This window comes from Thunnus albacares, chromosome 22 (genome assembly GCF_914725855.1).
Source record: "Thunnus albacares chromosome 22, fThuAlb1.1, whole genome shotgun sequence".
Lineage (NCBI taxonomy): Eukaryota > Metazoa > Chordata > Actinopteri > Scombriformes > Scombridae > Thunnus > Thunnus albacares.
In genome coordinates this window covers 26,895,888-26,921,477 of record NC_058127.1, presented here as the reverse complement: position 1 = coordinate 26,921,477, position 25,590 = coordinate 26,895,888, and the positions used below count along the sequence as shown (strand labels likewise).

General features: G+C 39.7%; 1 protein-coding gene across 2 annotated transcripts; it reads left to right on the top strand.

Moving 5' to 3' along the window:
• Window positions 1-9,363: 9,363 nt before the first annotated feature.
• Window positions 9,364-25,061, top strand: si:dkey-6n21.12 (schwannomin-interacting protein 1). 2 transcript variants are annotated; one of them, XM_044341904.1, is made up of 8 exons: window positions 9,364-10,000; window positions 10,877-11,155; window positions 13,579-13,703; window positions 16,700-16,808; window positions 17,748-17,873; window positions 18,013-18,130; window positions 23,729-23,858; window positions 24,152-25,061. In XM_044341904.1, the coding sequence occupies exons 2-7, from the start codon at window positions 10,898-10,900 to the stop codon at window positions 23,827-23,829; spliced, it is 837 nt and encodes a 278-aa protein (XP_044197839.1). In that variant the 5' UTR covers window positions 9,364-10,000; window positions 10,877-10,897; the 3' UTR covers window positions 23,830-23,858; window positions 24,152-25,061. The 2 variants fall into 2 exon arrangements, with proteins under 2 accessions (XP_044197839.1, XP_044197838.1); XM_044341903.1 differs by having other exon boundaries at window positions 9,365-10,000; window positions 23,729-25,061.
• The last annotated feature ends 529 nt before the right edge of the window (window positions 25,062-25,590 follow it).

The window sequence follows — 25,590 nt, the reverse complement described above, 5'->3', positions numbered from 1 at the left end:
TCAAAGGTCAACAAGTAGGTAAGACTATGGAGCACTGGATACACAGGGCTATGTTTTGAATTTCTTTCTTGGTTAAACTTTTTTTTTTATCAAACGCAGAGTGGACTTGGCTATGGTGCCAAGGACTGTCCATGACTGGCTCCAAGGACAAGCATAGGTTGTACTTGGTTTCAGAACACATTAGGCAAAACATTTAGGTTCAGCATTGGAATAATTTAATCTGATCTTCAGCCATATGTATTCCTCTTCAGTGGGCCGTGTTCAAAACTCTATTGTTGGGGGCCAAAATCTGTGCTTGCTGTGGCAGACACCCATGAATCTGATAGTGGACAATGACAATGGAGGAGGCCTCCTCATCAAACATAGAAGCCTTTTGGAATTGGTTGGCTAAATCAACATACAGGTAGGTATCAGGAGGTTAGAAGGACTGCAGTTTCTGTTGTTGCAAAAGTAAAAACTGGAGTGACAGAGGAGCATAAATGAGGTTCCAGCAAACTCAGGTGATGGAAGAATGGGAGGCAGGTTTTTGTCCAGGCTTTTTCAGCAGGGAAGGAAAAATACAGACAAGTGGGAATTAGCTAAAGGAAAGGATTACAACTTTTTTGGCTGCAGAGGCAAAGGCTGAAGTGTGGGAGGAGCTCAGGAAAGCCTCAAAGAGGTTCTGGCACACCGTCAGATAGCTGAGGTTTGTTCAGTTTGGGCAATTGTGTGAAATTGTGTTCAGGAATTATTTGGGTATTATTTATTGACCAAGATGATTATAAGAAATAGTTTTCAGTGACATCTATTTAAAACTGATAAGTAAGGCAGTGGACAAGGGAGTAATGTTTTGAATAACTTCCTCCAGGCGCAGGAGAGATATGAAACCTTACGCTGTAAAACAGAAATCCTCACATTTCTCAGGGAAGGCTTAAACATACTTACTATAAGAAGGACTAGAGCAATAGAAAAAATCTAGGCTTTAAAAATAGATTAAGCCATGAACAGGCTTTGTCAGTACTTTCCATCAAGAGGACAACAGAGGTTTTCAGGTGCAGTGGAAGTAAGTTGTACTTAGTTTCAGAACACATTAGGCTGATAATTGATGATCGACATCAGAGAGGGTGAAGAGATTTCCATTTTATGGTTGGATCAGATGGATCCAACTCCAACTGACAGACTTGGGTATACACATGCTTAAGGGTTAAACAGGAGTGACTGGCTAAAAGATGTGAGTCCTGCCCTCTGAATTTCTTGCATCTCAGGGAAGGTTGGAGACATGGATTCTGGGTGGGCCATGTCGGACATGCTGTAGGTGGACGACATCATTTGAGAAAGCCTCCAGGTCAAACAGGAAAGTGTTTGGGCTTGGTTAGACTGTGTGACATCTGAAGTGATATACAGTGAGGTATCAACAGGCTTGGATGACTGCAGCTTCTGTGCTTTCAGAAGAAGAGCTGGGGTGTGAGGAGCATCAGTAAGCCTAAGTGATGTTTTAGCAAAATGTTGGATAACTGAGGAATGAGAGGCGGGGGTATGTCTAGGCAATTATCAGAGGAGAAGACCGATTACTGACCTCCACTGGAGGTATATAATCAGTGGGCTGAAGGAACATTTGAACCTGACCAACATAGAGAAGGGCACACAATGAGGGTTAAATGAGAGTGTCTGGCTGAAACCAAAAGGTTACCAACACTGAAGGACAGCTTTTGGGGTTTGGTTAGCTCAGGGGACTTCTGAGTCAACAGACACGTCATTATGCACAGGGTAGCAAAAGCTTTGGTTTGAGAGGAGTATCAAGGCGCCTCAGTGAGTTTCTGGGAGGCAGGGTATGTCCAGGCTGTTTTCAGCAGGGAAGGACAACTACCTATAGACAAGTTAGAATTAGCAAAATGAAAGGATTACAACTTTTTTGGTTGCAGAAGCAAATACTGAAGTGTGGGAGGAGCTCAGGAAAGCCTCAAAGAGGCTCTGGCACACCATCAGATAACTGAGATGTGGGAGGCAGGGTTTTACCCAGCCTGTTCTCAACTGAGAAAAGGGAACTAGTGACCATGAATGTAGATAGCTACACTGGAAATAAACCGAATTTATTATTTAGTGAGGTTCTGGCAAATTGTCAGATGACTGAGGAGTGGGTGGCCAGGCTTTGCCCAGGCTAGTTTCAGCAGGGGAGGAGAAAAACTTACAGACAGGTAGGAATAAGAGTGCTGAGGGACTGCATGCTCTGTGGTTGCAGAGGCAAAAGCTGGGGTGTGGAGGAGCTGAGGGAGTCTTCAAAGACATTGTGACAAACTGCAAGACAACTGAGGGATGGGCGGGGCTTTGCCCAGTGTTTTCTCAGCAGGGGAGGAGAAATACTGACCTTGAAAATAGATAAATAATCACACAGTGAAAGTAACACTTGAAAAAAATAAAAACACAACTCTGTAGAGAGGGCATATTTAGAATCTAAATGTGCAGTGATTAAAGGGGAATGTCTGAAAGACGTTACTACAACTACAGAGATATTTCAATTGCATTCTGCATGGTGGAGGTTGAGGACATGGAATCAGAGAATTGTAGAGACATTGAATGCCATAGATAGTTAGAATGTCATAGAGACTTGGTTAGTTTGGGGAACTCTTGATAGACACATATGATAGAGACAGAGGGACTGCAGCTTCTGTGGTTACAGGAGGAAAAGCTGGAGGAGGAGCTCAAGAAGGTTCTGGAAAAGTGAAACCCCTGTTAACACATATGGACTCAAACACTAGAGACAGAACAGGCTGCCATTCACATCATTAACAGCTTCTCCATTTAATATTATATAACTTGCAAAAAACTTTAAAAATGATGCATGGAGACACATCGCTCAGAAATTGAATTACTTAGTTGGAGACAATGACCATTTAGAGCTGAATTTGCAAATTAACACTTTACACCAAACACGACCAGAAGCTTCAGGCTTGTGGGAGGCAGGAGGGAGCATTTTACTTTGAGTCGATATGTGTGAACAGGGTGTCAGACAACTGAGGAGGAGGAGGCAGGACTTTGTCCTGGCTGTTCTCAGCAGTGAAGAACTACTGAGCTAGACCGGTGATATAGTTGGGCAGTGGAAGGAGCACTTGAACCCCACCAACCCGCTGTCTGTGGAGAGGGCAGAAATGCAGGGTTCAAGGAAGCCTTGCACATCTCTCTGACAAGAGTTTTCTGAGGTGCATGTGGCAAGGCAACCATGACCATGCAGCAACCACCTATTAATACCTTAGCAACCCCCAAAACACAACTGGAAACCCACACAACTGAAGAGGAGCTTGTGAAACAAGCATGCAGTCAACTCTTGAGCGTTTTTTTTTTTTTTGTCTGTCATGGTCTGCATGTTGTGCTATCAAGGACAATGGTATATTTTGGGGGGGTGGGGGTCAAAGATGAAATGTTGTTTTAAAAAGGGGGGATCTGCATGTCAGATATTCCCATTTTTTGCCCTTGAGGCAATTTATTGTCATTATTATGATTTATTGTTTTTTTCTGGATTTTGTTTGTTTTGTTTTCATACTTTGATCATTTGCAATACCTTGTAAACATTCCAAGGATTTGTAGCTAGTTATGTTCTCATACACATGTTACTGTGTCACATGGCTGTCTGTGTTTTCTCTCTGTCTGAGGCCCATTCATTATCAAAGTTTTTACAATCCTACCTTATGGGGCATCAGACCCTAACAAAAGTTTAGAGGCCAGTGGTAGGGTGTCTCTCCCAGTCCCATGTATCAATAGATGTACACCACTCAAGGCCAAAGCACACCACATCCTCCTGAATCTGTACCAGTCTGTTATGCACATACCAATAGGTAGCACTTTCTTTTCTTGCACACTGTGCCTGCTCACAGGAGCATTAAGGTCAAGTACTCGTGACTGTGCCTGCTTTAGGTTGACCCAGAGTACCACAGGTGGATCTTACCCGTCATAGGCGAACCAGTCTTCCATACTTGCCTTTTTTCTCACTCTTATCTTTCAGCTTTCCATCAGCTGTAGAACCACCATGTCTGGGGTTCATGCACACTGTGCCTGCTCACAGTGGCTGCAGGGTCAAGTACTCGTGGCTGTGCCTGCCTTAGGTTGTCCCAGAGTTTTACAGGGGGATCTTACCCGTCATTGGCTAACCAGTCTTCCATACTTGCCCCATTTTTCAACATTTGCTATGTCTTTTGCTGGCTTTAACTTACCTATCATAACATATTATACCAGTCCAGCTTTGCGGAGAATCTCAACATGCCCGACCTGATTGGTGCTCAATCAATACATAAGGGACTCAGGAATCACCCCAGTGGCCTCATTCACTTTGCTCTTTATGTATCAGAAAGAGGTGTGTGCATGCATTCTATACATCCTCTGTCACGATATTGCACACATTTGGGCAGTTTTGATATTTAGGATCATAAACTGTTCTGCACTACAATTCAAACATGAATATCTATCTCTATATCTAGACTGACATGCAAATTCCCTAGCAGGGCTGGGACCTGAAAAATGTTTGTTTTCCAACCTTTTAAGGCTGGTGGTCTTCAAATCGCTAACATTGCAGTAAATAACACCACATTTTTATGAACTTTCAATGGCACAATGCATTATCTTGTGTGCTTGATATTTTTCATTTTCAGGACTCTACTTGGGTAATTCTAGGGTTTTGACGTGTAATGTTATTTAGGGTTAGGGTAAGGATAAGGATTAAGGGTTTAGCCCTAACCCATAATAGTAATGTTAGTAATGGCACTAGATTCGATAAGATTACATCTGATCTAATGCAGTTTGATTGCACCAGAATAGCTTTGATGATAGGAGGTTACATTACATTGTTTGTATAAATTTTGAGGCCAATATCATAAAAGAAACATTTAGTGTTATTTAGTGGTCGTCAGGGTGGTTGCTAGGGTATTTTCTGTCTGACTAGTTCTTAACTTACATTTTGCCAAATTTGAGATGGTTGCATACTACTCCTCCTCTGTATTGTTCTCTTCTTCTAATTTGTGCTGTCTTGCGTACTTACATGAAGGACATGATCAAGCTCCTGCCTCCTGCTCCCCTTATCTCGCTACATTTATTCTAAAAGCCAGTCTTATCCTCCTCCAAGGCCGAGGTCCCTTACTCCTCCTTATTTCCTCTCAAACCACAGTAGCTGCATTTTATCCATAAGACTGAGGTCTTTAACACCCTCTTCAAAGGGTAACCTTATCTTCCTCCTAAGCCGACTTTGCTCACTTCTCTTCGTCTTCCCCTTCATTACAGGAGGGGCAGCTTTTTCAGGAGACTGAGGTCTCACACTCCTTAACTCCTCCCAGGTCACAGAAGGGGCTATTTCTCCAGGAGACCGAGGTCTCTCACTCCTCGCTAACTCCTTCCAGACCAAACAAGCATCCATTTCTCCATCAGACAGAGGTCTGTCACTCCCTTGTAACTCCTCACAGATTGTAGATGTAGATGATTGAGGAGGCTGAGGTCTTACACTCTTCTGCAACTCCTCCCAGATCTTTGAAGGAGCATGTTCTCCTTGAGACCTAGGTCCGTCACTCCTCCTCAACTCCTCCCAGGTCACAGAAGGAGCTGGTTCTCCTCGAGACTGAAGTGGTTCACTCCTCTGCAACTCCCTCCAGTTCACACAGGGAGTGCTTTCTCCACAAGACCAAGGGATCTCGATCCTTCTCAAGTCCTTCCAGACTATGGAAGGGTCAATTTGCCCAGCAGATGGTGGTCTGTCACCACCTCCTAATTCCTCCCAGATCTCAGAAGGAGCGATTTGTTTAGGAAACGGAGGTCTCTCACTCTCACTCCTCCGCAACTCTGCCAAGATGTTAGAGGGGGCAGTTTGTGCAGGAAACAGAGGTCTCTCACTCCTCTGTAAGGCCTCCCGGGTGTTAAAGGGGGCATTTTGTCCAGGAAACAGAGGTCTCTCACTCGTCCGCAAGGCCTCCCAAGCGTCAAAAGGGGCAGTTTGTCCAGGAAGCGGAGGTCTCTCACCCATCCGCAAGGCCTCCCAGGTGTTAGAAGGGGCGGTTTGTCCAGGAAATTGAGGTCTCTCACTCCTCCGCAAGGCCTCCCAGGCACTAGAAGGGGCGTTTTTTCCAGGAAGCGGAGGTCTCTCACACCTCCGCAAGGCCTCCCAGGTGTTAGAAGGGGCGGCTTGTCCAGAAAACGGAGGTCTCTCATTCCTCTGTAAGGCCTTCCAGGTGTTAGAAGGGGCGGTTTGTCCTGGCAAAGGAGGTCTCTCACACCTCCTCAACTCCTTGATGACTTCTACCGAAGTCTGGGATCCAGAGTTGGGCATTGCCATCTTCTCAAACATACGTACGTGTACCAACAGTGTTTATCTGCAAGGACACAATATACACAACAATCACAACACTGTGCATCTTCAACACAACTGCAGTCATTTGACAAACTCAATGCCCACTTAATAGCTTTTTTTCCTATATGTTCCACAACATCTCATGGTCTTCCTCAGCCTGTGCAATTCTGAGTGGACCTTGACTTACTCTTTTGTTTTTGTCAGACTACTTTTTCAAAGGTCAAGAAAGAAAGAACTATCTCTCTCAACAATTTAAAAGTTAATTTGTCATATAAAAGTAGATCTGCTATATATACCAAACTCTTAAAACTGCCTACCATGTAGTGTCCAATTTTCCAATTCAAATCAAATAGTATGAATGTAAAACTTACAGACATATTACACATGTAGTATTAATATATTCATTGATTTAGTATTGCTATTTCTGCTACTGGTACTGCTACAACAACACATGATGAACAATTGACACTGAACTTCCACTGCTATAATAATAATGACGATAATAATAATAATACAACTTGAACTAAAGCCATTACTTGCAATAAATGCATTAATACAACTTTACTTTCAGTGTTAATAATGATAATTGGGGGAAATCAAATCACAAATCTCAGTGTTACAAGGTGAATCATCCTCTCTTCCTGATTAGTTAAATATAAGTCTTAAATAGAAAGATTCTTTAAGATCAGAGAGAGACTGGCACACAGGAATTAAAAAATAGACTAGATTATAAAATTAGATAGATAGATAGATAGATAGATAGATAGATAGATAGATAGATAGATAGACAGATAGACAGATAGACAGACAGACAGATAGATAGATAGATAGATAGATAGATAGATAGATAGATAGATAGATAGATAGATAGATAGATAGATAGATAGATAGATAGATAGATAGATTACTAAATTCACAAGGCATCTGTTCATAAAAGTGCAAAAACAGACAACTACAAGGACTGCAAACCTTTCAGTCCATGTGAACCTTTGTCAGTGAAAAGGAATAACTGTCCATTTTACACAACTATCAAACAATTTAGCAGTGGTGGATGAAATATGCAATGTAAATATGAAATATCAGTAAAAGTAGACATGCATAAATGTTGTCAGGGAAATGTACTGAAGTGTCAAATGTAGAAGTACTCATTATGCAAAATAACCCATTTTATACTGTAAGTTTTTATTAGTAGGTACTTCATAACATTGCATTATATAACATTATGTTATATATGATGATTTGTTTTATGTGTAAAATATTAATCTCCAAGGTAATTACAGCTGTCCAATAAATGTAATGGAGTAAAAAGTGCAATATTTCCTCCTGAAATATAGGAAAAGTATAAAGTGAAATAAAATGGAAATGCTCAAGTAAAATACTTGTATCTCAAATCTTTATCTAAGTACAGTATTTCAGTAAAAATACCACCACTGCAAGATGCACATCTGAGTGTTATGATACGGAAAGTAGCTGATGAGAAAAGTAATATATTTGACAGAATAAGCTCTTTCCTCAACAGAAATAAGCCACAGTAATCTTACCTCTTCCAAAGTTGAGGTTAAACTGAGTTTGGAACTAACATATTTATATGTGTTACTGTTCCACTGTGATGAAGACCATTCCAGCATTCTAACCCTGTTGACAGTCATTACATAGTTCCTCTGGAGTGTAGCATATATTTGCAATGGTGATTTGGCTTAATTTAAAGTCCTTTATGTTATTTTGGTTGTTCCCTGTAGATTCACTGATCTGTAACACAGGCAGACACTTCACAGTTACAGTCAGAGGCCTAGTAGTATGAAACAGTCTTACTAACTCCTTGTTGTTACTTCTCATTCAAGACTTCAAACATAACTGTTATTGAAAGCAAAGCATACACTACAACAGACTGCTGGTTTCTGTTCTCCATTACTACATGTCAATCATTGCCACTGACAGCTGATGAAATGTTAACTCATTTGAGCCTACAGACTGTAATTTCTAGATTGTTTTGTACATATTGTGTATTATTTTGTCACAAGCATGTGTCTTGGATCCCTGAATTAACACCTTTGATCCCCTTAAAACCTCAGTGTCAAACTGTATTTTCTGTTTATCTAAGTTTATTTGTATTCTGAAATGTTGAAAGGTGAAGAGCACAGAAAATTAGGCTGACAGCTCGTGTAGATTGTGCTGGCACCGCCAGTGAAATCGAAAGTCCAACTGAAACCACAAATGTCATCACTTTTTGCTGCAAAAGAATTTGTGTCAAAGTGACTCTCAAGGTAACTTTTAATATTTTTCATTATTGAGATATCAAATCCTGAGTAAAATATCTGCCTCTGCTAAAAACTCAACTATGTTCACCAGACAGCTAGTGAAAAAGTTCTTTAAACCATGACCTTCTTAAATGGACAAACTTTCACATGTTTAATTTGCGAAGCTTTATTGACAGAGAGATAAAGTATATACAACAGATGGACACAGACATGGCAGGCATGACAACATACATATACAGGAAAGGTATGTGCAGTGCATGTGAGTGTTTGTGTGAAGCGCAGTGGTGTAATGTAACTAAGTACATTTAGTCAAGTACTCTACCTAAGTACAATTTTGAGGTAATTGTACTTTACTTGAGTATTTTCATTTTCTAATACTTTATACTTCCACTCTACTATGTTTCAGAGGGAAATATTGTACTTACTTTTCAGATAATATTTTATACATAAAACATATGATCAATTAGTTATATGCATTGTTATAGCTATAAATATATAAATATATATATATATATATATATATATATATATATATATATATATATATATATATATATATATATATATATATATATATATATATATATATATATATATATATATATATATATACACACACAGTCAGTCTGGTTTCTTCCAGACGATTGAATTTGGACAGATTAATAGTGAAACCGGACACCTCTCCTCTTCCTCTACTGGCTGCGTCAAGCTCGCACAGCTGGGTCAGACCGGAAACAACGCAATTTTTAGAAAGACTGGACTACATCTATATAAATGAATCAAATGAAATAGGAGCACAGTTTTAGGTGCAGACTCAAATATCTGACCGTTTCTCTAACTCTTGTCTACAATCTGCACATTTTAAACTTTACTAGCAGTAAGGGTTTTCAAGAATGGTCATTATTCTGTAAACGGGGAAATGCAGCTTAAATAGATATTGTTCACCTGTTAATGCTAGCTTCTGTTAAATACGTTTATTAGTGCGGGTGAGACAACAATCATTTTTAGCTAGCCTTTAGCTACCACCATCCAGCGAACAAGAAGGGTTTTATTTTGAAAGCTGCGACGGGAAGTCCCGCAGTTACATTTGAGAACTGCCGACTTGTTCATGTGCGTGAAATTCCTAAAGTTGAACCTTTTTGTTCGAATACTTGGACCAGGAGTAAGTGGATTTCTGGCATGATTATCACCAAAAAGATAAAGCCACCAAAACACAACTGAATTGGGAGTGCGGACTGATACGAATGGGACTTGAAGGGCTCTTGTGGACATATTTAGACTTTGGAGTAGTGGACAGAGAGAGTGAAACTCCTGATGAAGGAAGGGAAGGAGGAAGATAACTAGGAGGAGCTGGGGAAAGAGCTGAGCTATGTGGCAAAACTCTCAACTACTTCTCTAACAACGAGAGCAGTACAGTCGTGTTTGTTTTCGGGAGAAAGTGGTGAGTTACATTTTAACCACTAAGTATAGTTTGATGTGATCCATTGTTTATGGTTTGATATTTCCGCCAAAAACCTTTGTTTGAAAGTTTATGAAACACGCCACTTTTTTTTTTTAGCAGGGCCGTATCCAGGTTTTATCCCCACCCCCATCAGCTTTACTCGATACCTTACTCTTTTTCTTCTTTTTTTTTTTTTTAAATTAAACCTTATTTTTCATAGAACAAAATAAACTTACATTCTCAAATGTTTAAAGAAAAAAAGTCTAAGACTGGCAACATTTGGAATTAAATCAGGAACTCTCTGATCAAATTATTAATTAACATGATCCAATACCTAAATCATCACAAATCTTACCAGACCCACTATATGTACCCGTAATTTTCAACACTGTGCTTTGGACGCATTTAGATCAGTTCCAAAAATCTTGTGAGGTTCATTTTGTGAACGTTTCTTTTCCCAACATTAAGGTCTAAATGCTGTTTCAAAGCTAGATTCTTTTTTTTTCTTAAAAAAGTAAAACGTTTAGCATTGCATTTAGTATTGTAATGGTGATACATTAGAGCCATAAACTGGAGCTATTTCAAAGCCATGCTCTCATTGGCAGAAATAAAATGTGGGAAAAAGAAAACTTTTTTTTTAGGTTTTTGTTGAAGCTGAAATTGAAATAGACGGAGATTAGTCAATATTGTGTTCAAATATGTTCAGTAAAAACACTAAATACTACAATCAGCCTAAAAAATACTTACAAGCATAGGTTTTGAATGATAGAATGTAACCCCATCACAATGTATTTATAATTGCAGTCTTGTTGTTATTGATAAGAATGTATTAGTGATTCACACATAACCTGTTTCCTGCTGCTTCCACCCCTGCAGAATGAGTGAGTGCACTTAAAGATGGAGGGAGAGAAGGAGAGGCAGAGGCAGCAGCGGGAGGAGAAGGAGAGCAATGAGGCGGAGGATGAGACGAGGAGTGATGAGGAAGCTGACAATGAAGAGGAGGAAGATGAAGATTCTGAAGGTGCGGCACTGGTCTGGCAGGAAGGCTACGGCGAGGATAATCTGGGCCTTCCCATCATGCATTGGGAGGCGCTGAGCCTACGCATCGCTGAACTGGAAAAGCAGGAAGAGGAGAAGAAGGAGAAGAGGGCAAAGGTCAGATATTTAATGCCTGGGCTGGGAAAGGGTCAGTTTGAATATCTCAGTAAAGGTGAAGGAAAATGAAAAAGGAGATGAGGATTGTCGGATTCATACAGATGACAGTGACATGATCCACTGAGTAATAAAGCCCCTCTCAGACATTGTGATTTCAGACATTTGTGTCACAAGGTATCTTGTGACACAAATGTTATGGCAATTTTACATCGGATACATGTCTGAAGAAGCACTTTTTTATAAACAGCACTTTGATGAGGTCAGCCGACAGCACAAGTCGGAACTGAACGCTGTCAGATAGTAAGGCTGCAGTCATTGCAGTCAACAATGCAGTCAACAGACATGTAAATCTTGTGTCATGTCTGAAGAGCCCTGTAATAAATGTATACCTTAATTATTATCTCGTCTACACAAAGAAAATAAAATCGGTTAAATAAACCAATGCTGCGAATGAGCCACTATGTTGTTTAGGAGATTCTTCTCATGTCTGATCAGTCTGTAAAAATATGCAGTGGTAAAAGAAATATTCATATCCTTTGCTCAAGTAAAAGTATCAATACAACAATGTAAAAATACTCCATTACAAGTAGAGGTCCTGCATGAAAAATCCTACTGAAGTAAAAGTACATAAGTGTTATGAGCTTGATGTAGTTAAAGTATTGCAGTAAAAGTAGTGGTTTGGTCCCTCTGACTGATATATTATTATATATGACATTATTAGATTATTAATAGTGAAGCATCAGTGTTAGAGCAGCATGTTACTGTTGTAGCTGCTGGAGGTGGAGCTAGTTTATACTACTTTATATACAGTTAGCTAGTTTTAGTCCAGTGGTTCCCAAACTAGGGGTTGGACCCCTCCAAAGGGTCAGCAGATAAATCTGAGGGGTCATGAGATGATTAATGGGAGAGGAAAGAAGAAAAAGTTCTGATACACAAATCTGTTTTCAGTTTTTGGACTTTTTCTCTAATCTTTGATTTTTGGTGAAATATTGGATCATTTGAACATTTATTGAAATGAAAGCATGTGAGAAGTTTAGAGGGAAAAACTCTATTTGGTGGAGCTGTTAACAACTCATAGACATGTGAAATGTGACCCCGACTACACACTGCTTTTTGTAAGACGTCAAAAACCAAAACCACTGGTTTCATCTTTAACAATGTGTTGTATTTTAAAAGCTTGTTATATTATCCATTGAGTCAAATCTTCATCTGAAAAGTAACTAAAGCTGTCAAATAAATGTAGTGGAGTAGAAAGTACAATATTTCCCTCTGAAATGTAGTGGAGTGGAAGTATAAAGTAGCATCACATGGAAATACTCAAGTAAAGTACAAGTACCTCAAAAACTTAGCTACTTTCCACCACTGAAAATATGTTTTCCATTTGCAGTGTGGAGCAAAAAAAAATTAAATTAAAAAAAATCATATACTCATACTCCAATAATGATCAAAGCAGCACTCCCCTCTAAATGTTCAATTTGGAGAGCTCACTTACTGTCTTGTGTGCTGTCTGTCTCATGCTGGTAAGGAAAGGATGAGAACTTGTAATTCAGCCCTGCACTTTCACTGTTGGTGAATTTTACTGAAAAACTGAATTTGCAGCAGCTTTTGGAAACTGCAGTGTAATTTGCAACACTGTTAAATCAAATTCCATAAATTCCAGTAAGTGAGTAAAGAAAATCTCTGTAGTGTACAGTATGGGATATGATGTTTGCAAGTTTACATGAAACCAAATATTAATATAAGCTTTTTGGAAACATATATTGGTTTAACAGTTGCATTTGTCACCATGAAGTATTTCCTAAATTATGTCATTAATTTAGGTTGAAGAGTCAGCGTCAACAGTATCAGGAAATGAATATGTGATTTAACCTAACAAAGTAATAGAGACGTTTCAGTCCTTTGTAATTATGAGCAAACCTACTTATCATGACCAGGTTATCAGTTACAGTGTGACTCAATCAAACCACTGAGATATCTATAGATGAGTGACAAAGCACAGTAAAACCCAACATTCAGTGACCTAAGTAAAGTTTTGTTCCACCATGAGCCTCCAGAGCAGCTTCAGTGCTCCATATCAAAGATTCTCTAAACGTGTGGAACACACACTTTACTGGAGAGAGTATTCTTCCAAAACATCTCATGTGGTCTACTGATGATGGTGGTGGAGAGAGTGCTCCATAAATCTCCCATAGGTGTTCACTTGGGTTGAGATCTGGTGACTGTGAGGACCATATGAGTTAAATCATTTTCATCCTCATCACACCATTCACTGAGTCTGATTTCCCACTGGGTTTTTGCTTGATTTTGTCACCTGTCTGTATTGAAACATGGTGAAATTGGTAACAGTTTCATAGTATGCACATAATAGTAGGTTCAGTGAATGGGATGGTGAAATGTTGTGTATTGCCTGGTGTGGTCTTCAGAGTGGAGTTTCTCTGGAACGAGGCAGAGCTCCAGTGGGCTGGACGGAAGAGAGAGGGAGGAGAGCGGAGAGCTGGGAGGACGGAGACGACGCCTGCAACAGCCACGTGCTGGCACTTACCTCCCGGTACGTACATGCACACACACACACACACACTTATTATGAGACTGCTAGTCTCTCATGAGACTGCTATTACTCATGTGCTTGATGTCATTCAGATTTGGTGTGTTTCATCCCTCAGCCTAACACGCCCAAACTTGATTTTGGAGGTTTCATCAGTGTAATGGAGGAAGAATACCAAGAAAAAAAACAAAATCTAAGTTTGACACAACAAACAAACACCCTTTTCAAGCTGAGGTTTACATTCAAGTCTATAATATGAAAGTGCTGGACGGAATGAAAACAATGTGAAGACTTAACCATCAGTAAAGTAGTGCAGCTCAGACCAGGAATTTTACTTTGAAAGCAGACATAATATTTCCAGAATACATAGCAAATTAGTCCTACACATCATAGTCAAGTATTAGGCAACTTATATGCCTGTATATCTGCAGACTGGATATATATTAGTGCAATACTTTGTGCAACCGGGTCTTTCACCAGATTATGTTGATGAAAAGATGAATCACATTGTTACGTGAATGGCAAGTGAGCAGAGGTGGGCTATTACACAGTTCAGTGCTTGTTGTGTTCTAGGGGAGGGGTTATGCTAGAAAAGAACACGTCTGAAGGCAAAAATGTGTATAGTTGTTCCAGAAGGCCACACTCAAAGGCGGAGTGAAAAGCCTGCCATCATAGCCTTAGTCTTAAATGGCTCTAAATTGGCCATCAGTGGACATGTCCCACATTGTGATCCGGGGCCACCACTGACAAATAGGTTGGAGTTGTTATCAGTCTACAGAAACAAATCAGACTGTGGTTGTACCGGGCAGCTTCCAGGTGTGACTGATCGTAAAAGTGCCAGTATACGTCATCAGAACTGCATGTCGGATTGGTTGAACAGCTTCTCCTCACACCTTTCTAATGTCAGAATTGGGGGTCTGTGTCCAACAATAGGCCTTTCTCAATCTGCGCTCTTGTCTGTTCTTGTGGGCTTGTGAAACGTCATCAGTCACAACCCAAGAACTGTTGCAATTCAAAGTCCACACCTCACTAAGTCCAGTCCAAATGACAGGAAGTGTTTTTGCGCAGCCTGTTTTATTGAGAATACATCGGGAGCTGACTTTTGTGGACTTGGGACAGCCAAGTATCCTATATTGCATTTTGCACCAACTTGCAGCAGTGGCGGAGATTTTAAACTCAAAGGCGAGAAAGTAACCATTTAGATTCCTAAGATGTAGTCAGTTTAACCAATTAGTCTGTCTGAATGTAAAGTTAAGCTTCATGTTTTATTGGACACAACAACAGTGCTGCCTCTGGGGCTTTATATGTACAGATATCACCACATTTCAATACATATTTATGAATGTAAATATATTAAAATGAATAGATCAGTCTATATTAAACTTAAATTTCATTTTGTTGATCTACAGTTTGGATTTTTATCATAATTCACTGCATGTCACTGTCAATGAGGTTATTTTTTTTCTTGAGAAAAAATCTAAGAATGATCGTGCTGGGTTCTCCTGTCCTCAGGAGTTTGTACTTGCCAAGTTCAAACTCCAAAGTATGCAAGTATGCAACTTTGCATACTTTGTATTTAGCAAGGCTTAATATCTGTAACTTACCGAAACTGACAATTCAACATTCACACCCACTTCACGCCGTGATTGGTTGGTTGTACAGAGGTGAGAAAGTAAGAAAGCTTTGAAAGTGTCTCTCTAGCTCCCTCACTATTTTTGTAAGTTTTTGTGTTTACAGCCGAGTGCAACACTATTAATGTCTTCCAGGAGAATCTGTCTGAAATGTGCATTGTTATTCCCATTTTTAAACAATTCTCGTGTCTCCCCCCTCTCTATGACGACAGGCCTTTTCCCCCCACCTACAAGTGTAGCCTTTCTGAACAACTCTAAACCCTTTTCCTTCTGATGTGGTTGTTGTTGTTATTTTCTAGAATAACCTGACTCTGATTGATACTGGACTTTCTAGGATCTGGGAAAGTTTCACAAATATATATATAAATCCCTCATGTATTGAAATTTCTTAATACAAAGAGTAATAATTTACCTTGTTTTCAGTTGGAGTTGTCCCATCAACATTTTCACGTTATATGGCAGTCTGAGGAAAATGCCTTTTGGGACTTTTTGTTACAGTACTGGCGTTGGCCACTGGCACAAACTGGTAGTAAGGCTCTCATAACATAACTGTCATTCCCACATGTGTGTGAACCAGTATGTTTCTTTCCTCATAATTAGTAGAGTACATGCAACAATTGAACTTCCTATAGCTTTAATTCTACACTTTTCCCCCCTGTGAGCTAAGTTTTGATAGTTGTGACCAGTGTTTCCCCTATAATTGAACAGACCTGGCAGGCCACCAGGCCAATGAGATCCCCCGCCAGGCCAAAATTTTTTTTTTTTAATGCCAAAAATAACACCAAATATCCATTCATTCGAAAATCAATAACATTTGTGAGCCTCTGTGCAGCACTGATCCGAAACGTGAGTCAACCTCTATGTTGTTGCCTGGGAAACTCTTGGTAGGGGCAGTGCCTAATGTGTGTGCATAGTGAGTGAGTGGTTGAATGATAGAACGAGCAGTAGAAAAGTGATGGGGTGAATGAGAGCAGAGCAAAGGAAAAGGTTAGCAGTAAGTTGTCAGTCTGGCAGTAAATGTACAGTACAGGCTGCAGTTTGTCAGTTAAATGATGCAGCTTTCAAGACCAAGAAAAGTCATGCCTGTTGTTTCCCCAACTGCTGGAAAAGTGAAGGGGGTTAGCTCCAAAGTTAGCAACAATGGATTAGCCTAACCTGACCTCCCCCCAACCTCCCCCGGAGTCAACCTAGGGGAAACACCGGTGACTGAATGCATGTGATGTCCCAATGCAAACATGTTTAGTTGTATTTTCAAGCCACACATCATTCAATCAGATGTCCCTAAATGGTCACCAGCTGGTATAAATCCAGTCTGTGAAGACTGTGAGGTTTGTGTTGATCCATTCTAACACTGAGTGTATCCTCCAGCCTGCAGACACAGATGAATCTTCAGCTCTGCTTCATCAACAACAGTGAAAGTGAGGAAGAGGAGGAGAAGGAGGGAGACATCAGCAAGAAGGAAAGCAACAACACACGGGTAACCACTTTCTACTTTCATGTATTCATGTGTGTGTATCCAAAGCCTGATATATCTTTTTCCTTTGTGCCGTAGACCTCCATTGTTGTCCAAAAACTATTAAAAACGTGTCAATGAGTCACACAGGTGCACAGGATGACATGTTCCTTCATCCATGAAAATAGTGGATACCGCAGTTTGTTTAGAAATGGCTACATAGAGTAAAAAAACAGCGATAAGATAGTTACCCTCAGGAGTGAGGTTCCTTGTACAGCAGATACCACTGAGCAGAAACATGGTTCTGTTTACAGAGCTTGTTGTGCTACATATCACAACCTATTGACTTTTTGTTGAAGTTCTTTGAGAAATGTATGGTGTAGTACCGAGTCATTGTCATACAATACATTTTTAAAACATGACTCAATATTATGAAATGTTATTTCATCCTACATCTTTTCACAATAACAGTCTACTTTAGTGCATTTTCATTTAATCCCAGTTTTTATGTCATTTAAAATGTAATTTTTCCAAATTCTGTTCTATTTCATGTTTTTTTCCCAATGACCAATTTTTTAATGCCACATAGCCACTCATTTAGACTGAATCACTAAAAAGGTTCTGTTGTTTTTATCTTGATTGACAAAGATTTTGTGATGGAAAATCTTTATGGAACAAAAGTCTCATTGGGGAAAATGAAAAGTGAAATAATAAACTTTGGAAAAAGGACATTTCAAGTCAGAAAACCTGGAATTAAATAAAAATGAGCTGCCATAAATTTTTATTTTGAAAAGAAGCAGGACATTTAAAAAAAATGAGCTGATACACTATTTCCCTTCGTTTTTCTTAGCATTGGTTCATATCAGCATTATTCATAATATCATAGTTATGCATTTAATTGTAAACACTGCAGGGCCTCCATACTCACCCCCCTCATCTTATTTTCCATCCCTGCTGGTAAAGAGAGGAACTCTTCAGGTTCATAAGAATCCTCAGCCTCCTGCCAAGCCAGAGAAGCCAAAATCCAGAGGCTTCAGGAACACTCTGAGAAACCTGCGAGACAGACTGAGAACTGACCATAAACCACTGGTGAGAAAAATGTCCTCTAGTTATGCCTTCTCCCAAATACTGTATATCACCTTGTTAAGCTGCGAATGCAGATTTGATAATCCTCTTCTCTCTCCCTCTCCTCTCCTCTCTTCTCCCTTTCCTCTCCTCACCTCTCAAGACTCCAGCTCGTAGTGATCCTGTAGTCCAGAGGAAACATTTGGAGCGCAGTGATTTACAAAGCTTCAGTGTCAAGGAGCTAAATGCTCTTTGCACGTCCCTCAGCCAAACCATACAAGGTACTCACACACAGAATAACTACACTGCTACTAGTTTAGGCTTGAATTCCAGTATCCACTTCCATTTTTCCAGTTCCTGTTTGACAAAATCCCAAAATGCTAATATATCTCTTATCAAAACTTTTGATTCTGGGTAGCATTATTTTTTATTTTTTAACCAGTGAAGACCATCACTTTCGCTGGTTTAAATGACAAATGTAGCCAGCGGCAGGTTATATTTTGTTAGGAAGAGAAACATGACCCTGTAACTTCGCTTACAAGTGGACGGTGTATCTTTGCAGTTCAGCAAGACCTACAGAGAACTGTCTTTTCTGGTGAAATAATCAGCTGATTGCATCTCATCTACTTCAGAAGCCAGTTTCCCACAACTTTTATACATATCATATCAATGATTTAAACTGATAGATTTAATAGTTGTGAATCAGGACGTCCAGTACTTGAATCAAGCATCTCATTAACAGTGTGAAACAGCAAGTAGGCTTCACCTGTTATTACAATACAGAGCCATATTTGATTATATTATTTCTCTTGCTGTGAGTTACAGGTTATCAACATTACTCAGGCTGCTGCTCAAAACTGTCACTGCTTTACGTAATAAAGACCTGTTATGAGTAATAGTCATTTATCAATCCACCTGAGCCCTAAATACTCTCAATAATGTAATCAAAAGTAAGTGTTTAAAATATCAACCACAACATTAAAACCACTGACAGGTGAAGTAAATAACATTGACTATCTTGTTTCAATGGCACCTGTTAAGGGTTGGGATATATTAGGCACCAAGTGAACAGTCAGTTCTTGAAGTTGATGTGTTGGGAGTGGGAAAAATGGGCCAGCATAAGGGTCTAAGCAACTTTGACAAGGGTCAAATTGTGATGGCTAGATGACTGGGTCAGAGCATCTCCTAAAAGGCAGGTCTTGTGGGGTGCTCCCAATATGCAGTGGTCAGTATCTACCAAAAGTGGTCCAGGAAAGGACAACTGGTGAACCGGCAACAGGGTCATGGGCGCCCAAGGTTCATTGATGTAGGCAGCGAAAGCTGTCCATTCTGATCCCACAGAAGAGCTACTGTAGCACAATTTGCTGAAAAAGTTCATGCTGGCTGTGATAGACAGGTTAGGTCAAAACACACTGCATCGCAGCTTGTTGTGTATGGGGCTGTGTAGCTGCAGACCAGAGTGCCCATGCTGACCCCTGTCTACCACCAAAAGCGCCTACAATGGGCAGGTGAGCATCAGAACTGGACTATAGAGCAATTGAAGAAGGTGCTGATGAATCACGTTTTCTTTTACATCATGTGGACGGCCGGGTGCGTGTGCATCGTTTACCGGGGGAAAAGATGGCACCAGGATGGAAGAAGGGAAGAAGGCAAGCTGGCAGAGGCAGTGTGATGATCTGGGCAATGTTAAGCTTGGAAACCTTGGGTCCTGGCATTCATGTGGATGTTACTTTGACATATACCACCTATCTAAACATTGTTGCAGACCTAGAACACCCCATCATCATCATCATCATCATCATCATCATCATCATCATCATCAACTACTTGTGTGTACTTGTATAGCATTTTCAAGACATAGTTACAAAGTGCTTCCCAACAGAAAAATAAATGGAAACTAATATTGTGTCTGCGTATTATGTGTCCAAGTGATAACATGTAAATGGAACACTAAAAGTCCTATTTCAGAAATAAGAGTGAAACCAGTCTAATACAGTGCCAGAGATGTCAACCCATTTTTAGAGATGCTCAATTAAAATTGAATGATCTACGGTATCAAAGGCTGGGGTGGGATCTAAAAGGATTAAAATAGATGAGTGGCCAAAGTCAGCTGCTTAAAAGAAGATCATCAAGCACTTTGAGTAGTGCAGTCTCTGTGCTATGACCCACTCTAAAGCCTGACTGAAATTTCTCAAAGAGGCCATTTCCAGTCAAAAGTGAAATTACTTGTTCTGCAACTATTTTTTCTAGAATCTTGGCCAGGAATGGAAATTTGAAGATGGGACAAAAGTTGTTCAGGATAGTGGGATCTAGTGAGGGTTTTTTGAGAACTGGGTGGACTATTGCAGACTTAAAATGATTGTGGACAGTGCCAGATATGAAAGAGAACAGGATGCAGGCTTCATATTGGTAATGGTCTTCGCTAAATGATCAATTGAGACGGTGAAATAAATTTAGAGAGCAAGACAAATGACTAGGAGGTTTGGGTGTTACAAGAGACAGTGGGGTAATTTAATTTCTTATTGTGATGACTTTGTTGGAAAAGAAAAATAGAAACTCCTCACATATCTCTGTGGAGGGCTCAATCACATTAGGGAGGGCATCTGTAGTGTGGCTAATAATATCAAAGAGCAACCTAATTTTATGCTGGTTTTTCTCAATGATCTCAGTGAAATAGTTTGCTCGAGCATTTTTAATTGCTGAATCGTGTGTTTTCATTAATGTTTGTAGACTGTCAAGGTGGACAGTTAATTGTGTGGCATTCCATTTCTGTTCTGCTTTACGACAGATTCTATTCAATGAATGAATTTCCTCATTTATTCAGGGCTTAGAAGTATTTTGGGCTTTCTTGTTTTAAAAAGTGCAACTCTGTCTAGAATGGCTGAACAGGTACTGTTAAAACCATTTAAAATATAATTGGTGTCCATTGAAGAGCAAATCTGGAATCAGAGGAGGCAAAGTCTTGGCAGAACATTGTGTCAGAAGTGGAATTAAAAATGTGTGAGCTTGTCTGACCTTCATGTCAGTTTGAGATAATAGGCAGGATAGTGTTAAATAAAATACAATTATGATCAGTAACCCCAATATCAAAGCAGAGTGAAAATAATTCCAGTTTGGCTTGACTCCTTCTCCTGTGTACCATGGTGACCTCTTGAGAACACCTTGTGTCATCCTATCAGACTCCTAACACAGATACATATGGAATCTATCATGTCAAATTCCCTGACTGCATGGTACCAAATGGAAAAATATTTATGTTACACTCGTAGGTTTCATGATTTGACCCATATATGGAACAATAACTTTCTCTTGACAGGCTCCATGCCTTTCACCTTCCCCCGATGAGCTATAAAGAGTATATATGTTCTTAGTGACATTATCAACAAGGTCTCTGTTCTTTCCAAGATCTCAAGGATTCTTATTCTTTACCAGGCTCCTCGTGGTTGTTCTATTTTAAATTTCATACTGCCCTCAAAACGTATGGAGTAACTTGGGACTCTCCCACAGTTTACCATCCCCTTGGGGAAAAGTTTTTCATTTAACATTTGTATCCTCAATCTATGATAGATTATCAAAACACAACATTAACCCCCTTACCTGTTACATCAGTCTGGGATAGAGACCTTGATGAGCTTGGCCTAAGATATGGAATAATGTTTTTTCTCCTCTTCCAAGAACCTTGCTCATCAGCTGGTGCATTTTAAGCTTGTACATAGAGTTTTCCTTATACTGGAGCACAGATTTAGACTGAAACTTACTGATATTGATCTATGTGACAGGTGTTCCCATTCTGAACAAGGAACCTTTATGCATACGTATTTTTTGGGATTGTGTAACTATAAAATCTCTCTGGGTACATGTTATTGAAACATTAGTAAATTTACTTGATAAACATCTTCAATTTTGCCCAGCCTTCTGGCTTTTTGATCATATGTTATTTCCATAATAGCACATGCTTTCCTCACAAACAATACTTTTTTTATTTATTTGTTTGCCTGTTTTGTTTGTATATTTCTTTTTATGGGTTTATTTAATTTGATTCATTTTATTCAATTTTTATTCAATTTTACACTTTATCTCACAGGTTTACATTCTGCTATGTACTTAAAACTTGTTAAAACTTTAAAACAAATGAATAATTATTCAAATAAAACCACAAAAAATTCAAGTATATAAATCAAGATCTATTGTGTGGCCTTTGATATGGGTAGGACCAGTAGGAGCAAGAAGCAGATTAAAGGATTCTACCAAATTTGAAAAGTCATTAGCTAAAAAATTCTCAGGGCACCAAGCATGCATATTAAAGTCGCCAGGAATCAGAATATTGTCAAATTTAGGGATAACAATTGATATAATATATATTATAATTCTGAGAATTCTGTGATATAAACCACTTGCAGATTTGGATGGTCTATAAATCAGAATGCAGAAGGTCCGTGGATTGCCTGAAAAAATAAAACAGAGGGCTTCAAAGTCAGAGAAAGACCCAAAGATAATGTTGCAACATTTAAGACTATTGTTGTAAAAAAACAACTAGACCACCCCCTCAGCCAGTTAATCTGGGCTGGTTCAGGTAGAATCACCAGGGGGGCAAGTTTCAACTAGGGGAACTATAGTATTTTAGGTCAGCAAGGATTCGATGATCAGAAATAAAATCAAGATCATTACTGACAATAAAATTGTAACATAAAAAATAATTTGTTAGAAAGGTATCTGACATTAAGAAGACCAAGCTTAGTAGTGAAGAGGGTGGGCTGAACAGCATCCAGAATTGGTTTATACTCAGTTGAAATTAGGTTACTATTGACATTTGAGTGATATTCATTCCTAAAATTTAACTTAGCCCTGGGCAGTTTGGATTGGTTGTTGATAAGCACAGGAATAATAGGGACTATCTTGGATAGGGGCCTGCAGAGAGATATGTCAGTCAGTCAAAAGATTTCCTCACATTCAACACAAATTGCTTCACCCTATGTCTGGATAGATGAATGCCATCCCATTTAAGTAAATGTTCTTTGTTCCAAAATGAATCAAAGTGGTCAATAAAATCACATTAGTAGCTGTATAGAAAGTCTGTAACCAGGAATGAAGACTGAAAAGCCGCTAAAACGTTCAGAGCTTTTCCTCAAGGAAGGAATTGAACCTGACAGAATACAGGTCTTTCCAGGGCTCTCAATAGTGCTCAATATGGACTGGAACTCGTAGTGGAATTTTGCTGAATTTTCCTTATGACGTCATTAGTTTTCAGATGCACAATCAGTGTGAATAGAGGGATGCAAATCAATAATAGCAGGGGCTTGTTCAGTCATATCAGCAACCTTAAAACTACAGAAATCGGTAAGCTGTTAACGCCCATTAGCAACGCTAGCATGCCACCAGTTGTGTGGATGAGTAGAATGGTACCTCTGCATTGACTGCAAAGACATGGGCTGAGGAGCAGCAGGGCTGGGCGCAGTAGAGGGGTCAGATATCCACGGACACTTGGATACAGGGGAGAGGTGGGGAGAGTGGCAGGAGGATTTGGAGACACGCTTCCTGATTTGGGGTGTACTCATATGGTCAGCGGGGAGCGGAGAAGATGGAGCTGAGATATCCTCCAGGTTGTCCTCTAGGTCGGCTGGGGGTTCAAAAGGGTTTGACAGTGGGAGGATGTTGTCATCCGCCACAGGGTCATATAGCAGGAACAATATTTTATTCCATCATGCCATCAGGATATTTCCTGATGCAGCTGCAGTTCAGCTTTTTGAACCCTTTAGCCTCTTACTCATTGAGTACAACGTTGTCACCTGCTGGTGTTGCTACTAGTGGAAACAATATATGACTTCACGTGAATGCCCTCTGACTTTTTTTTTTTTTTTTTGTGCCTCTGTCCTTTTCAGACCTAAGCTCAGATTTGGTGGGTCGCCTCCAGGTCCGGGACCAGCTGAGGACAGAGCAGGATGCAATGCTGCTGGAGGTCCAAGATCTGACATCGCTGTGAACCTGCTGACCACGTCTAGCTCAGCATCAGTTATGTCACACAAACATTTGTCACAGTCTGTGAACATTGTTGTCAATGAGACGGTATCACAGTGGCTTCCACAAACATCTCAGTTAGGCTGCTGCTGTTGGTCTGACCAGCCAGTTACTGTGAGGAGTGTCATTCCCTGAAAGGACCTGGACATTTCAGTTGCACAGTATTTTTTAATGTTGTTGTCTGTGTTGTATGTTTATAAGGGAAATTTTGTTTTTAGCCAGCTTTTAAACACACACATGGCAGCACTGTAAGAAAGCCACATGTCATTGAGTGCTTTGTCCAGCAGGTGGTGATGGTGCTGGAGCCATACGGTACAGTTAACAACTGCACACAAGATGCAGGCCATGGACAGCTGTCTTAAAGGAACGCACTGATGTTCTGGGAAACATTCAGCTTTGCCTTCTGACTCAGAGTCAGTTTCATCCCACACTGTTTCCAAAGCAGAGGTAGACTGGGTCATGTTAAACCCAGTTTAGCACAAAGACTGGAAGCAGATGGAAAATCCTGTGTTGCAAACACTTGCTGCTTAAGAAGGCACAATTTGAGTTTGGAAGACACAATTGAATTGTTGCATGTTCCTGTTTTTCTTTGTGTGATTTTAAGTTCCTGGACCAATCAAGCCATTGATCTGTTCTGCAAGCATAGAGATGACACTGATAATGGTTTGATGGTAAACAAGCATCTTTTCCCAAATACCAGAATGTTCATTTAAAGGATTCATCCAGTGTTGATGACAGTTAGCTTCACTTTCCAGATTGGCCTCGCTCTTAAGAAATTGCAAAGGGTGTATAAAGACCATCGAAGTTCAGATAGTTAAAAGAAGCCTATACCTTTTCAGGTGGAAAAAACAGTACTCAAGTATATAGCAAAAATATCAGATATTATTAGTTAAACATGAAAATGCAGCTAGGGCATATTTAGTATAAAGCATGCAGAATTTAGTGGCATCTAGTGGGACAAAATTGGCAGAAATCTAATACAGTATTCATAAGTATGTTTATTAGTGTATAGTCACTGGAAAATAAGAATTTTTTTTTTTTTTTTATCACCTTAGAATGAGCCCTTCATATCTACATAGGGAGCAGGTCCTCTTCCACCATTTTACAGTCATCCAGAGTGGACAAATCAAACACTGGCTCTAGAGAGGGCCTCTCACATTTTTTGTGAGTTTCGCAGCCACTGTAGGTTCTCCTACACACTTGGAAGGGGAGAGGGGGAGGGGTATTCAGTTGGTTGCAATTTGCAGCCTCACCACTAGATGCCTCTAAATCCTACTCAGTGCACCTTTAAATGTAAAAAAAAGATTCTTTCTTTTATTCAACACTGGACTGAATGCTTAAATACATGCTGTAGTGTTTAGCATCTTTTCCAAAGGCTTGAAACTGCAATATAAAAGGGACTCCTATTAAGAAGCTGCTACTTCTGCCAACTGAGCAATCTGTCATTGTTTTCTACTTTGTCTAAGTGTAGTTCTGGTGTCTGATGTCAGAAAATATTTCATTGTTGTATTCATGCATGTGGTTGTGATCTGAACATGCTCTTCTCACAACATACAGCACATCTTTTTGTTTTCTTCACCAAAGTGCTATTTGCATATGAAAGGGAAGGTATTTTTTCATTTTTTTGTTTCATCCTTTTTTGTAACAGTCATGGGACAGTTTTTGATATTTTTCACCTTCCAAACACCAAAACTACAAAACCACATGAAAAGCTGCAAAAAAAACT

Coding starts and splice junctions, on each gene's coding strand:
- si:dkey-6n21.12 (XM_044341904.1), top strand. CDS start 10,898: ATGGAGGGAGAGAAGGAGAGGCAGAGGCAGCAGCGGGAGGAGAAGGAG. Junction 13,704..16,699: donor GTGCTGGCACTTACCTCCCG/GTACGTACATGC, acceptor TGTATCCTCCAG/CCTGCAGACACAGATGAATC. Junction 17,874..18,012: donor GAACTGACCATAAACCACTG/GTGAGAAAAATG, acceptor TCACCTCTCAAG/ACTCCAGCTCGTAGTGATCC.